The sequence below is a fragment of the Cervus canadensis genome, chromosome 28 (assembly GCF_019320065.1).
Source record: "Cervus canadensis isolate Bull #8, Minnesota chromosome 28, ASM1932006v1, whole genome shotgun sequence".
Taxonomy (NCBI): Eukaryota; Metazoa; Chordata; class Mammalia; order Artiodactyla; family Cervidae; genus Cervus; species Cervus canadensis.
Window position 1 is genome coordinate 23248358 of NC_057413.1, and position 15045 is coordinate 23263402.

A 15045-nucleotide genomic window follows, 5' to 3' on the forward strand; every position below is an offset into this window, starting at 1 on the left:
GTGCTCTGTAGGTGAGCTTGATACAATACAGATGCTAAATTATACATAAATAATACTTTTGGCCTTTAGTGTTTGGTACTACTACTTTAATTCCTACTGTATTTTCCAGGAATTGTTCACCCGGGGACCAATAGGTGTCTAGTGACTAAGTAACGGTCCCCCAACTGGTAAGTCAAGGTTCAAGGGTTCTTTGAGTAGAAAAAGTTGGGCTCTTTCAAACACCGTTAGATGGTAGCTGTTATGTTATTTCTGTATTAAATTACACTAATGAAAAAGACAGTAAAGAAATTTTGGGTTTGGTAATGGTAGAAAAAGAAGGGTTAATTTCACAATGTAGATTTCTCTGCTTAAAGTATATCTTTGGTCATAATGCTATTTTTCTCTGGTACATTGGAGTTTGATTCTGTGTTGAGGGCAAAAGTGAAGGTAAGAGTGCCTTTTTGCACCTGTTTTTCAAGTGCTCTTAGCTCAAGTCATGCCAAAATGGCAATTTTATGCTGGCAGTTTCAACTTCAAGTGCACCACACAACTCTCCCAGAGGTCATTAAAATGTTTTAGAATTTGGAATCAATGTTGCAAAAAGCACAGGGAAAGAGATGGGGTTGCACACCATCCTCAGGATAAGAGATAGGTGGGAGGTCCTGCTAGATGAATCTTGTCCTAGCACAATGTTCATACATCTTTTGCTCTCTGCCTCATTAGCCTTCCCGTGTGATGATGGGCTTCTGAGGATCAGAGTTAAGTTGAACAAGAGGAGTGAGCAGGTCCAAGGTAGCTGGGTCTGATCACGTGGGTATTTTTGCTTGGTCTATAGTTGTCACTCACCAATGGGTTTTATCTGCATGCCATCCATGGATAGGGGACAAGTGGTTGGCCGACTTAAGGTTTCTTAAATATGAGATGCCTCATAGACGCTGAGTTCTTTATGTGCCTCATGAGTGTGTGGTGCCTGTTTTGTCCTTGAATCCCATCCTCTGTGTTTAGAACACATTTATCTATAGTCTCTGAGTCCAATATATACTTAGTATCCTTTGCAGAACTGAACACTTCAATAACAGTGAATCTCCTGCCTCCTCTCCACTCCCTGCTCTTTCCTCAGCCTAACACTTGCTACTCCTTCTGGGCCCATCTCCCAAATGACCTTCTTTCTCACACCCTCATAGCTACTTTGCCTGCAAATGGCTCTAACAATAAAAGCTCTCACCATCAGTGTCCCTGCTTGAACATATTCAATGTTAGGTTTTTGAACACAGCATTGGAAGAGGCAATCTGCCTTGAGAGTTCCTGCCTGTTCTTACTGGGTGTGTCAAGAATGCTACTCATCAGGGTTGAGGGACCTTAAAGAATAGGGTAGTGGTTGCCCCCAGACAAACAGCAGGTTTGCTTGCCACACTCACTTTAAGCCACCTGACCCCCCAGCTGTCCTGTGGCTGTGATGCAAACACACTGTGCATGCAGCATCCACCTGGGCCCCTCCAGGTCACCCCTGTGGGACCTGGTGGGCGAACCAATGCAACCTTGATGCTGCTGTGCTGTGAATAATAAAACCTCTGGTCTCTGATCTAGGTGTTGTGTCTACTACCAGCAGTCATGGAAAAGTTACAAGTTATCTTATTATCTCCTAAGTAGGGTAAGATCTCAGACTCTTTACAATTTCTGACAAAAAGTGAAGAAGAAGAAGAATAGGAAGGAGAAGAAGAGGAAGAATGAAAGCAGGAGGAGGAGGTGGAGGAGGAAGGGAGTGGGGGTGGTGGTGGCGGTGGGGAGAGAGAGAGGCAAGATCTCTGCTCCTCTTGGTGGCACAATCAGGCCTGGAATAAAAGTTAGGCTCTCTGGACTTGGAATCTCTCTTCCTATAGGGAATAATGCAATCTGCTGTGGGAGGAAGTGACCATAGATTGGGAATAATGCAGGTAGAGAGACCTCTCAGGCCACTATAGGGATTGGAAAGCTGTGTAGGAGGAGTGAAACTTTCCTCTACCCTTTTAGGGTTTCTAGCCAGGCTTGAGAATTTAGTTGACCTAAGACAGATTAATAGGAGAAAAGAATGCACATTTTATTTAATCTTATTATATGTATATGGGAGTCTTAACAGGAAAATAATGATCTAAAAAGCAGTTAGGCCTAAGTGTTTAGTTTGTGCAAAGAGTAGTAATTGTGAAATAGCAACTAACATACATGAGGAGACTAAAGGAAGATAAGGATTATTTTAACAAGGTCTGTTTGTACAGATTTCTCTTATCCTGGACTCCCCATTTTTGGTGACAAGATTGTTTATTTTTTCCTGGTAAAGGGATGGCACCTTTCATATGGGATAATTATCTGCTTTGGGGAAGAAAAAGGGAAGTCAGAGCCCCATTCTTACTTCAGTTGTTCTTCAAGTTCCTTGGCTGAAAATAGTTTTTATGCCATAGTGGCATATTTTGGGGTGGCATAGTCTCCGTTATAGTTGATATTCAATTCCTTTTTGGGTGCCATGTGTCTTACCATTTTTTTTTTTTTTTTTCGCTGTCTTACCATTTATGGCACATTCTGGAAGAGATGGCTCAAGTGGGGTCTACAAATTGATAATGGAGAGCAAGTTTGTTGTTTGGGACGAATCACAAACCAGGAATAGGAGCCAAAGAAGCAAACTGAGAAACATCACGGAGAACATAGGATCTTGGTGAGAAAGAAAGGTACAACAAAACACTGTGAGAACGTTATGAAATCAGGAGTAATAAACAAAGTCTCATGTAGCAACATTACAAATGAAGTTTTAGATTCCCCCATTCGAAGGTCTCTGGGAACTATGGGAAGGCTATTTTTCCCCTCTGAAAAACAGGGCCGGTTAGCTCAGTTGGTTAGAGCGTGGTGCTAATAACGCCAAGGTCGCGGGTTTGATCCCCGTACGGGCCACTTTCTCTGGTTTCCAGGAGGCCGACAACTCTTTTCTGTGGAAATTTGCCTCTTAACCTACACAGACCTGGGCATAGCGGGTAGAGTCCCGTTGCTATAGTGTCCTACTCTTTGCTATCTCTAGGACGGTAGAACTCCAGGCTTCTTTGACCACCACTGTGTCCTGGAGAATGCTATTTAACTAGCTCATCCTTTGGCGCCCCCTCCTCCCTTGGGCTTCCCACGTGGCTCAGTGGTAAAACAAACTGCCTGCCAAGGCGACCCCAGTTCGATCCTTGGGTCCGGAAGATCCCCTAGAGAAGGAAATGGCAACTCCCTCCAGTATTCTTGCTTCTTGCCTGGAAAATCCCACGGGCTAGAGGAGCCACCATATATAATCATGAAAAGATATGCAGACAGCGTCTCCAGGTTATCCAAGGCTTGGAGATTTCATAAATGGGAAGGATTTAGTAAGTGACAGACACTGAAACATACACAGAAAGGAGTTAGTATGAAGAGTAATATTAAAAAAAAAAATTAAGCTGGGACATCACTATTGTTAAATAAGGATGACCAAGTAATTCGTTGCCAAACCAAATAAGTTATTGATAGTGGAAGTAGGCTCCATTAACATCTATCTTAAGAAAACAGGCACAGAGTGAAACTGTCCCTGGATGTGTTCACCCACACCAGTGTTTCCACTGACACAAATACAAGTCCTCAGGGAGTGAAAGATTTAGAACGCAGGTGGAAGGGAGACGGTCTGAAGACAGTCTCTTCTGCCTAGTGGGAAAATGGAGCGGTAAGGATACAGTCAGATGAGGTGGGAAGGCCATAGGTTGACCTAACACAGGAATTTAAGGCACATTATCAATATTTTGGAAATAAAGTATTAAGATGACTGATGACCTCTTAGTCATGTTACATTTCCAAAGGGTCCTTCAAGACTGCACTGGGTAAGGTTAAATTTTAATTGTTCCTCCCACCCGTGTTTATTAGCTATGGATTCATCTGTCTATAGCTATCTGTAAGGTTCCTGAGATCAGTCCTGTGTGTTCATTGGAAGGACTGATGCTGAAGCTGAAACTCTAATACTTTGGCCACCTCCTGCGAAGCGTTGACTCATTAGGAAAGACCCTGATGTTGGGAGGGATCGGAGGCAGGAGGAGGGGACTACAGAGGATGAGATGGCTGCATGGCATCACCGACTCGATGGACATGAGTTTGAGTGAACTCCAGGAGTTGGAGATGGACAGGGAGGCCTGGCGAGCTGCGATTCACGGGTCGCAGAGTCGGACACGACTGAGCAACTGAACTGAACAGAACTGAACGTTTTCTGTAGGAGGGAGGCTGTCTCAGGTGCCCTCTACAGGACACTAGGAGCTGGGTCCGTGGAACATTCTAGGAAAGTTCATTTTAACCTTTGTGGAATGAGATGAATTCAACTAACTTCCAAATACAATCCACTCCGATTGAAGAAATTATAAAAAACCTCACAAAAACCCAGCAGTCCCACTGCCCGAGGTTTTCTTCGGCCTTGTTCTATTAACATGTCTGAGAGCCACCATCTTGAGACTTCAAACTTAAGGGAAAAAAAAAAAACACAACGACTAGCTTGCAGTCAACCCGCGATTTTTCTGCCCCGGAACACCAAGCATAATACCTCTGGTTTATTTGCTTGTATGCAACAGCCCTTCTTATGACCAAGTGGGTGGCCCTGAAAAGGGCCGTTTTGGAACAAGCAGAAGCTTCGTGACTACAAGGCAACTTAGCCGCCGAAGCCGTAGAGGGTGCGTCCCTGACGCTTGAGCGCGTAGACCACATCCATGGCGGTGACAGTCTTGCGCTTAGCGTGCTCGGTGTAGGTGACCGCGTCTCGGATCACGTTCTCCAGAAAGACCTTCAGCACCCCGCGGGTCTCCTCGTAGATGAGCCCAGAAATGCGCTTCACACCCCCCCGACGAGCCAAACGGCGAATAGCCGGTTTCGTAATACCCTGGATATTATCCCGCAGAACCTTACGATGGCGTTTAGCGCCTCCTTTTCCGAGCCCCTTTCCTCCTTTACCTCTACCAGACATGATGAAAAGCAACTAGCAGCTTGTGCCAATACTCGAGCGCCAGCTGCAGCCCTCTATATAGCAGTTTTGCGGACCTTTTAGGAAACTGAAACAGCGAGGGCGGGAACTAGACTTCTGCCCCCGCCTCTTCCCTACCTTACTGGGTGTTTGCTACTGCCAAGAAGGGAAGGGGGCGTGGAGATGCTGTAGGGTGTCTGACCGTCCTGTTTCCTGGTTGGGGTCCAGAGTTGCTGGTTTTGTGGTCTCTAGACATGTCCCTGTGGGCTTTCTCAATTAATATTGTACAAGTTTCCTCACCATTTTTGTTATTTAATAGAAGGAGGCTGTTCTGCCACATCTGTCTATAAAAGGGAGAGAAAGCAGAGTAAAACTAATTGTAAATGGGAAGATTCTTTTAAAAATGTATTTCTTACAAACCCTAGCAATACTTCTAAAATTTGGCTGATCGTCAACGTTTCCGTTTGGTAAAGCTTTAGATATACATCGTTTCAACATTCTTGATAAAGCGGGAACTTCAGGACGGGGAGATAAAGTTAGTTGAATATCCACTCTATGCTGGAAAAGCACTATTTACATTGTGAACATGAAGAATCCCAGGCTTGAAGACCTAATTCTGTTCTAATAAGTAGCATTGTTGGGGTTAGAACTGATGCTTTCTGATTCTGGGGTCTAATGTCCTTGCCATCTACCATGAATCTATGTCAGTGAAGTATTGCAGATACAGCATGATGAATTGTGGTGAGTTAGTGACTAAGTCACATCCAAGTCTTTCGAACCCATGGATTGTAGCCCTCCAGGCTCCTCTCCATGGGATTTCCCTGGCAAGAATACTGCAGTGGGTTGCCACGGAATAGAACTTTGCAAATTAATTGCATTTTAAAAATTATTGACTGAAATGTTGTTCATGTTAAAAGGATAACTGAAGTTCTACACACCGATGATAGGATTGATAAGTTTACTAGGCAGATGCCAACATTTACTCACATTCCACAAAGTCACATTGAATGCCTTTTATGTAACTACAGAGGTCGAGGTCATTAAGAACAAACTCCCTTTGCTGGTGTTTACCATATAGCCAGTTAGAGGATTATTATTTCCTGAGTTACAAACTTTTGAGATTTATTTCAGGTGTGCTTACCTGTGGATTTAGACAATTTGTTCTCCCATGCTCTCCTTTTTGAGAAGGGCACTAAACAAGAATCATTGATTCATCCATTCAACAATTCAGGGTCTATTATATTCTAAATGCCCGTGTACAAAGAGTGCAGTAGTCGCAGGAGATACAAATTTGATCCTGAGTCAGGAAGATCTGTTGGAGTAGGAAATGGCAACCCACTGCAGTATTCTTGCCTTGGGAAATCCCACAGACAGAGGACCCTGGCGGGCTGCAGTCCATGATGTCACAAAGAGTCAGACATGATCGGTTGAGTAGGCCGGCTCAGAAGCTTAGACTTAGAGAATTTCAGGATCAACCCCAAGTCTACTGAAGTGATACAGCATTTTAAACAATATCTCCAAGTGGGTAGTTTGCTCAAACCACTTGGCCGGTTTGAGAGAGTTGTTTTAGAGCTGTGCTTTCCCACATTAGCCACTAGCCACATGTACTCATTTAAATTTAAATTAGTGACAATGAAATCAAATTAAAGAAACAATTTCTTCAGTCACTAACTACTGTTTAATCGGTGCCAAATAACCACAGGTAAGTGTAGTGGTTGTGCAGATACAAACACTTCTATCATTGTAGTAGGTTGTTTTAGGCTGTAATTTGATAGAAAATTTCTTCTGGAGAACTTCTAGCTCAGTCTGAGAAATGGAGTGTCGTAGATATATGAGAATGAGACTTGATGCTGGAACTGAGGATTGGCGTATTTTTGAAGTATAACAGAAATTAGTTAACTTCTAGATGTACCAGATATTACAGATAGAAGGACATTTAAAGAAGGAAATTGGAAATTTGAGCGTAGTGATGTTTTAGGAAATTAAATTAATAATATATATTTATGCTTAGAGGGGATTTTCAAGCAGGAGCATGTCCTCAGGTGAGATCATCTGACAGAAAATTAAAATGGATGTGATTTCTCATTACCTTTCTGAACACATGATTATATAACACAATGCTCTATTTGTTATATAGCCCTTATTTTAATTTTGGCCTTTTTGATATTTGGTAAACACAGTCACTTTTTTCCTTAAATTTTTGAAAGTTAATGAATTTTAGAATGCTTACATACAGCCCCCATGGCTTGCCCTGGTCCATACTACCTATATCTTTTACAGTCACTGGCTATGGTTGAGTGGGGTGTTGACACCAAAATTGAGAGGAGATGAAGTTGTGAGATGTCCATTAGTTGTCTCACTTTAGTTTTTCTTATTTATTTTTTACATCTGTAAAAATAGTTGAATTCTTAGTCTAGCAGAAAAATTCACGGTTTTAGTATCTATGTAGATTTAGGATTGAAAAGTAATAAACACAAGTTTTTTTTGTGTGTGGGCTATAAGTAATAGGAGAAAGTTTTCAAATTACAGTCCCATGGGGATGATCCTGCTTTCAAGAACCTTGGCCACACTATAGTTAGAGTGTAAGTACTTGGGTCTCAAGCAATAACAGTATCTATATGCAGCACAGCTCCATCATTCTATAAACATCTGGGGAAGAACTTTTCAGGTGAAATCATGTCTCAATTATTGTCCTTTAGGAAAGGCAGAGACCTATAAACAATGAAGGGAATGGCCCTGAGCCCAATGTCTTCTCACTTATTTGGTACCTAAATAGCAATGGAACCAACAGTGGTTGCATAAAAAAGAAATTATGACATCTGCTGTAGGAAGAACTTTTCACCTGTCTTAAACTGAGTACATATAACTTAGGGAACAAATTCAACAAGTATCCAACAACTGATATTATGACTACAATGATTATCAAAATAGTAAAGTTTTAAACATCTGAATTTTACTTGTATCTTGAGGACTGATAGTATTAGGCTCTGGCCTGAAAAGGAATAGGGCCTATATAATGTGTTTGAAAAGGAAAGGGGCCTATATTACTGTTACTGTTGCTATTGACAGTGGTATCATTGAGGATGACAAGTAGCCCTTTTTTCCAGACACTCATAAAATACCTGTCCTGGGAAAACTGGAATGTTCTTTGGACAAAATTATAAGCGTCCCTCTTTATACACTGTATTTCTATTTGGTATATAACATGGTCTCAAGTCCCAGAGATTTAGTTTTAGACAGTGCCAGTCCACAATGACTATTGAAAAACAAACCAAGTGATTTCTCTGTAATTAGTTAAGTAGGAAGAGATGACATCTTTAAAACTGATTATCCTGTCTTGGAGTTATATGAGAAAATTCTCAAGTTACTATTGAACGTAGGCCAGAATAACTAGATTTTTGAAATCAGGGATATTTACTAGAAAAGAAATCACAACACCAAAATATCTTTCCTGTTTATTTACTTTGACAAACATGAGGCTTAGTTTCAGTATTTGATTATTTGATAGATGCTAATTTTGTGCTTAATAATCCCATATTTATGCAATTCCATTAGTTTTGCATGTTACAAAGAGATGGAGTAAATTAGCCATATTTGCAATGAAATGTTACTTCAGCTCCTCAGGTGAACATATTCAACCAATTAATTTAGGTTGTGACAGTCAGCTTTGTATTTTGCTGGTAAAAATTCAAGGAAAGTTATGAAGACTCAGGAAGTGATTTAAAGGAGAATTTTTTCTTCTAATCCCTGTGTGCCTATTTGCAATGTTGAAAACAGTTAAATCAAATATGTATTTTAAGTATCACTTTGGAATACAGGAAATATGTACACAATTGTATGCTAAATATTGGAGAAAAAAGGCAAAGGGATAGATTGTCATTAAGCAATTTACAATATTAACCCAGGTGTCTGTCTTTTGATCTTAGAGTTGGTTAATTGTTATAGACTGCCATTCTAGATCTTCATGATTTCACTTTTCATCATTGAGGATGGCATGAGGGATTTCTAATGCCCATTTTGGGTCTAAAAAATCTGTTACACTAAGTTTGAAAGAAGGTCTTAAAGACTCTGTTTGGGGCTATTTATCTAGAAAAACAAACGGAGCAGCCCCACACCTCATCCTTCCAAAAAACCCGTTTAAATCACGAAACACTGCAATCAAACCCAGTTTATAGTCTCGCACTCATAAACTTTTGTAAAAAGTCTATTTTTGCTAAAATAGTTATCCATCTTGTACGTAGAATTTTCTACCCCAGTGCCAATTCCCAGTGCTTAGTGCAAACAAGTTGCAGGAGAGCTGTGCTATTGCTCCCGCGAAAAAACCGATTTTCCTTGTATATTTCAGTAAAAATGAGGTTATTTATGTAGGGTTGAAAAGAAAACAATGTGTATGACAATGCCCTGGAAGAAAGATTTGCAAAGGAAACAGAGAGAACTAGTAATTTTAAGGAAAATCTGAAAGTTGTCTCAATTTGACCGAAGTTTCCAAGAGAGTTGGGGGAATCAGGAAAGTTTCAGGGAGCCGGTTTTGAAACTAGGTATAGCAAATAAGGCTGGAATGAAGCCTGAAGAGTCTCGGATCAGTTTCCCCCACATGCCTAATTATTTCGTGCCCAGATTTCTTATATTTTTCTTCTTTTTTGAGGGGCAAAAAACACAGCCACTCGGCAGAGCCGAGGAGTCCTCCCTAGCCGCGCGGCGCACAGAGCAGGCAACCAATCATCACTCAGCAACTCTCTATATAAACCCCCAGCCGGCGGCGCCCGGGACACGCCGTTCTGACAGTTTACGCTTAGTTTTTTGTCTTTCCTGGCTAAACAGAAGCATGTCGGAGACGGCTCCGGTTGCTCCTGCTGCTCCCGCACCTGCAGAGAAAACACCTGTTAAGAAGAAGGCAAAGAAATCTGGCGCGGCCGCTGGAAAACGTAAGGCGTCCGGGCCCCCGGTGTCCGAGCTCATCACCAAGGCTGTCGCCGCCTCCAAGGAGCGCAGCGGCGTGTCTCTGGCTGCGCTCAAGAAGGCACTGGCTGCCGCCGGCTACGATGTGGAGAAGAACAACAGCCGCATTAAGCTGGGTCTCAAGAGCCTGGTGAGCAAGGGCACCCTGGTGCAGACCAAGGGCACTGGGGCTTCCGGCTCTTTCAAGCTCAACAAGAAGGCGGCCACCGGGGAGGCCAAGCCCAAGGCGAAGAAGGCGGGCGCGGCCAAGCCCAAGAAGGCTGCCGGGGCGGCTAAGAAACCCAAGAAAGCCACCGGTGCGGCCACTCCAAAGAAAGCTGCCAAGAAGACCCCTAAGAAAGCCAAGAAGCCAGCGGCAGGAGCCAAGAAAGTAACCAAGAGCCCGAAGAAGGCGAAGGCAGCCAAACCGAAGAAGCCGACTAAGAGTCCGGCCAAGGCCAAAGCCTCCAAGCCTAAAGCAGCTAAACCTAAAGCTGCCAAACCCAAGGCTACAAAGGCCAAGAAGGCGGTTTCCAAGAAGAAGTAAATCTTAAGTGGCACCTCCTGCTTTGAAAATCTCAAAGGCTCTTTTCAGAGCCACCCACTAATTTCAGGTGAAAGAGCTTAACCGGACATATATCCCTAGGTTTGCCAACGAATTTTGTAATAAAGGTAATTCTTTTTTTAAATTTGCCGCTCTACTGTGATTGGCCAGCTGCGTGTGCGTCCGGGTGCGCGCGCACCACAGGATCTGCACCGTGATGGTGGTCACCGTCCTCTTGGGCGAGCGCAGTGCTTCTGAAAAGCGCCACTTGTGACGGCCCTGGGCCTTAGCAGGGATGTTGAGCAGGACACTGCACTGTGTGATGGTAACGCGACCCCTAAGTCCCTCGATGAAGGTTTTAAGCTTTGGGGGTGGGGTAGGTAGTGTATGCCTTGTGGTGGGCCCCGTTCTCCGCCAGCTCCGGTATTCCTGCCTTGTACTCCAGCACCGCGGTCTGGTATATCGGGACCCCGGCCCCGACCCGGACGGAGTAGTTACCCTTTGGGAGCAGACGATGCACGCGGCCTCTGGGATCCTCGAGGAGCTGGTTTTCGGCCTTTGCTCGCGCTCTTCCGCCCCGTTTTCCTCCATATTTGTTAGGGGAAAAGTGCAACCTGAAGAACGGGTTATTACAGTCTGGATGTTTGTAAGGTTTTCTTTCCCATTGGTTTGTAGAGTCTAAGGAGAATTAGCCAATCAGGACGCACTCCTGGGTTTATTTGCTTGGTCTCCAGGAAAAAAATACTGCGTCAATTAAAGATTGAGATATAAGGACTTGTGTTTACTTGGAAGCAGTTAAAAAGCTTGCATTTTTTTTCCCCTCCTTCATGAATGCAGTCCTATTCCAGGGGACTTTGATACTACTGATATTCTGCCTGAATCTGCGTAATTGTTTCTACTATGCTGACAGTGTGAACTGCTCAGTCGTCTGACTTTTTTGCGACCCCATGGACTGTAGCCCACTAGGCTCCTCTGTCCTTGGGATTTTCCAGGCGAGGATCCTGGAGTGGATTGCCATTTCGCTCTCCAGGGGATCTTACCGACCCAGGGATCGAACCTGTATCTCCTGCATTGTAGGCGGATTTTTTACAGCTGAGCCACCGGAGGAGGCAACCCGAACATTAAGGTATAGTAAAAAAAAAAAAAAGTGTAAAAGCCACTCCTGGCAGTTTATAATTTACCCATTTATCAAATTCTTTCCCGCTAAAATGTTGATAGGTCCCAGGGAGCCATGGTTGGCAGTCTCATATCTTTTGGGGGATAAGTAATAAATAGGGAGAGAGAAGTAATTAAGCTTTGGGAATCGCAAGGAGAATGCTTAGAGAGCTCCTCGAGCCGCAGCAACCAGGGCAAAATAAATGGTTCTAGGAAGATGGATGTTTCGTTATTTCCACTTTATCCTGTTTTTAATTTCAGGGGAATGCCACTGATTTACTGATGAATCTTGAGAAAAATGTCAGTTTTGTAGACCATTAGGGGGTTGTAAACATGGATGGGGAAAAATTACATCTTATAGCAAACTAAATGCTGTTAAGCATTTCCTTTTAGTATGTCTGGAAGCACAGGCAGTTACAATGGACTTTGCAGACCTTATTGAATTTTTCAACAGTGGCTGTCACAGATGTTTTTATGTCACTTTGATGAAGATATCTTGAAATAAAGTTGACGTCATTCTGAGTCCTTGAAACTGACATTTGTTATTCCACCTGTTGCTCCTTGTTATTTGATATGACTAATGAGGCACATTATATGTACTTAAATACATTTTAAAATTACATTTTAATATGCCTTTCCTATCCTGTATTGGTATCCTAAAAGATGATATTGAAAAGGTGTTTATAGGTTTCCCCAGGGTGTCCATAGAGTCTACCATACAAGTCATGAGTCCCTGAGCAAACTGTCAGTGGTTGAAAGGCTTCATCTTATTTATTTGCTTATAGCATACCCCCCACCCCCAAACACACACACACATACACTACACACACACCGCTTACTGGTTAATAGTTTATTCAATTTTAGTTTTTCAATTTTAAAGAAAAAAAATGTATGTAGCCCGTGATTATCTTTCTAGCTTTTCTAAATGAGATTTTATTTTTCATCCATTGCAGTTGCATTCCATACTTTATTCTTTATAGAAAGAGCCAAAAATCCTGCCTCTTAGGAGAGTGGTTTGGTTGAAAAGGCTATTTGGATAAATGGGAATATGTGATATGGTTACTCGAGTCTTTTTGAATAGATTGCACGAAGGGGGAAAGTTAAGAGGAAAGAGACCTGTGAGGTCTTTAGTACCAGAATGAGTTTGGGTGTTGATGAAGAATGATGAGGAATAAGAATTATGTGGGAATGTGACATTCAATAAGAGTGGTACTATACAGTATCTGTAGTTAATTACATTTTACAAAGCTCTCTGATGTGTACCTCACTATAAAGCTCTTGCAGTAGGTATAGCTAAAGTCCTTGTTTTATATTATTATTATTAGTGTGTACTGGGTGTCTTTTGGGATCTTAGTTCCCCAACCAGGGATTGAACCCAGCCTTTGCTGTGAAAGCACCAAGTCCCAACCACTGGACTACAAGGGAATTCCCAATGCTGTGTGTTTTACAGTTATGAAAATTGTGCCTTAGAAAGATGAAATGCCCAGCATCGTCTTGTCAATAAATAGTGCACCTGAGTCTCACAGTTTCTTTCTTCCTAGTGTCATTTTCTGTGCACTGCTCCCCATCTGTTATGCCTACTGGAAAATGAGTTGTCTATTTCATTTTGATGCCCATCCAGAAAGACATAACTTCCATGTATTTCTGGTTTAGACCCTTTGTGAGCTATCCAATTCAGAATCCCTTTGGAATGTACCAGAAGCAATTAAACATCATTCACTCAATGCTCTTCTAGTTTTAGTCTGGTTTCTGTAAATTAATATTCATATTCCTTTCCCTTGGATAGTTTCTAATTTCCAAGGAAATCAGAACTTGTTTAAGTCTTACTCCAGCTTCCCAAGTGTTGTTGCACTTAAAGCAGCTTAAAACGAACAACTTGGAAATAGGTAAAGAAGACAAAGATGGCTTCATATTCTGCACCAAGAAGATGAAAAATCAGAAAGCTTATTCCTGTCCCAAAGCCACATCCCTGGGAGAGCATTCTGAAACATTCATCCTTGGAGTTCTGATGCTCTTTTGGTGAACAAACATGGTCTATCAGGTACAGTGGCAATATCCAGGTTTAGGAAAACTCAACAGATCGACATTTAAAGATGACAAATATCGGACAGGAGCCAGTATGTGTAGTTGTCTGCAAAATATAGTAAAAGGAAAAAAAAAGGTTTCTTAGCTTGGAAGCTGTGAAGGGCATGTTCATATTTTCTTAAACGCAGGAGGGTACTTAGGCATATGGTATAAATCTAAGCCAAATGTATTAATAATCTTTCAAGCCAGCCTGAAGTTACTATTTTTTTACTTCTACCTAGTAATTACCTGACTCCTTATAACTGCAGGAGGTAGACTGAGTTCATGTACACACGTGGAGGCCTTGATTACTCATGTCACTGGGTCACTAAAGCAGGTAGATGTTTATATAATAGTAGTAGTGAAAGTCACTCCGTCGTGTCCGACTCTTGCAACCCCATGGAGTGGGGTCCACCAGGCTTCTCTGTCCATGGGATTCTTAATGCACAAATACTGGAGTGGGTTGCCATTTCCTTCTCCAGGGGATCTTCCCGACCCAGGAATCGAACCCATGTCTCCTGCATTGCAGGCAGATTCTTTACCGAATGAGCTATGAGGGAAGCCGATGAAATCTGACGTTTTCTACCCTCTCACATTCTCTCTTTGTCCTCTTACACCTGGAATGATTCCATTGCTTTCTAATTAGTATTGTAACCAAGTTGTTCCTAACTGGTTCTTCTTAATTAGTTTCTCCAGCACCTAATTCCTCAATTCTGATCATCTGTCTTATAAAAATTATTACTTGCTCCCTATTAGCCTTTGGTTCAAGTGGGAACTTCATAGCCTGTTGTTGTTGCTTTTTTTGTTTTGACGATTTTATTCATCTGTAATTCTCTCCTTTCTACCTGTAATAATCTTTACAATTTCATCTCAGGTTCCATCTCCATGATTAAAATTATTTAAAAATATTAAAATTAAATATTAAAAAATTAAAATTATTTAAAAATAATTTAAAAAATCTAGTTTCCCTGCTAATGTGCTTTGATGACATTAATATTTCAGTACCATTATCAAGGGAATATTTATAATGCATCTTTTCTCATTAAACTAAACCCTAGGTCATTAGTTGTCTTTGTCTTGTTTTTCCCAATAGTCTAGGTGTGTTTTTAATTGACCAATCTTTAAAATCCTGTCAGATGGTGGGATTATCTCCAGATAATCAGATTCAGTGATTTCATTTACTGTATGAGGCTAAGAGTAATAAATCTCAGCCCCTTCTATCACTGTCCTCCCAGTGGCTTAATTTAGGCACTGTATTACCTCCCTTACTGCCATCCAAGGTGTTGGGGCTTCTGAAAAGAAAGAAATCCCTAAATGAAAACAAAAGAGCAAATAATCAAAAAACTCCTTAAATATAATACATTTGCAGTAAGTTTTCAAATGTACAATA

The 15045-nt window shown here is 41.8% G+C and overlaps 2 protein-coding genes and 1 non-coding gene across 3 annotated transcripts; 2 read left to right on the forward strand and 1 right to left on the reverse strand.

Annotated features, from left to right (window-relative positions):
- Window positions 1-2824: 2824 nt before the first annotated feature.
- TRNAI-AAU lies at window positions 2825-2898 on the forward strand. Its single transcript has one exon. It is a non-coding gene; the product is annotated as a tRNA-Ile (tRNA).
- Window positions 2899-4572: 1674 nt separating this feature from the next.
- Window positions 4573-4979, reverse strand: LOC122429193 (histone H4). The gene has a single exon (XM_043449435.1). It carries the CDS (start codon window positions 4955-4957, stop codon window positions 4646-4648), a length of 312 nt encoding a protein of 103 aa, XP_043305370.1. The 5' UTR covers window positions 4958-4979; the 3' UTR covers window positions 4573-4645.
- Window positions 4980-9715: 4736 nt separating this feature from the next.
- On the forward strand, window positions 9716-13318 carry LOC122429171 (histone H1.3). Its single transcript, XM_043449414.1, has 2 exons — window positions 9716-10761; window positions 11429-13318. Exon 1 carries the CDS (start codon window positions 9780-9782, stop codon window positions 10437-10439), a length of 660 nt encoding a protein of 219 aa, XP_043305349.1. The 5' UTR covers window positions 9716-9779; the 3' UTR covers window positions 10440-10761; window positions 11429-13318.
- Window positions 13319-15045: the final 1727 nt, after the last annotated feature.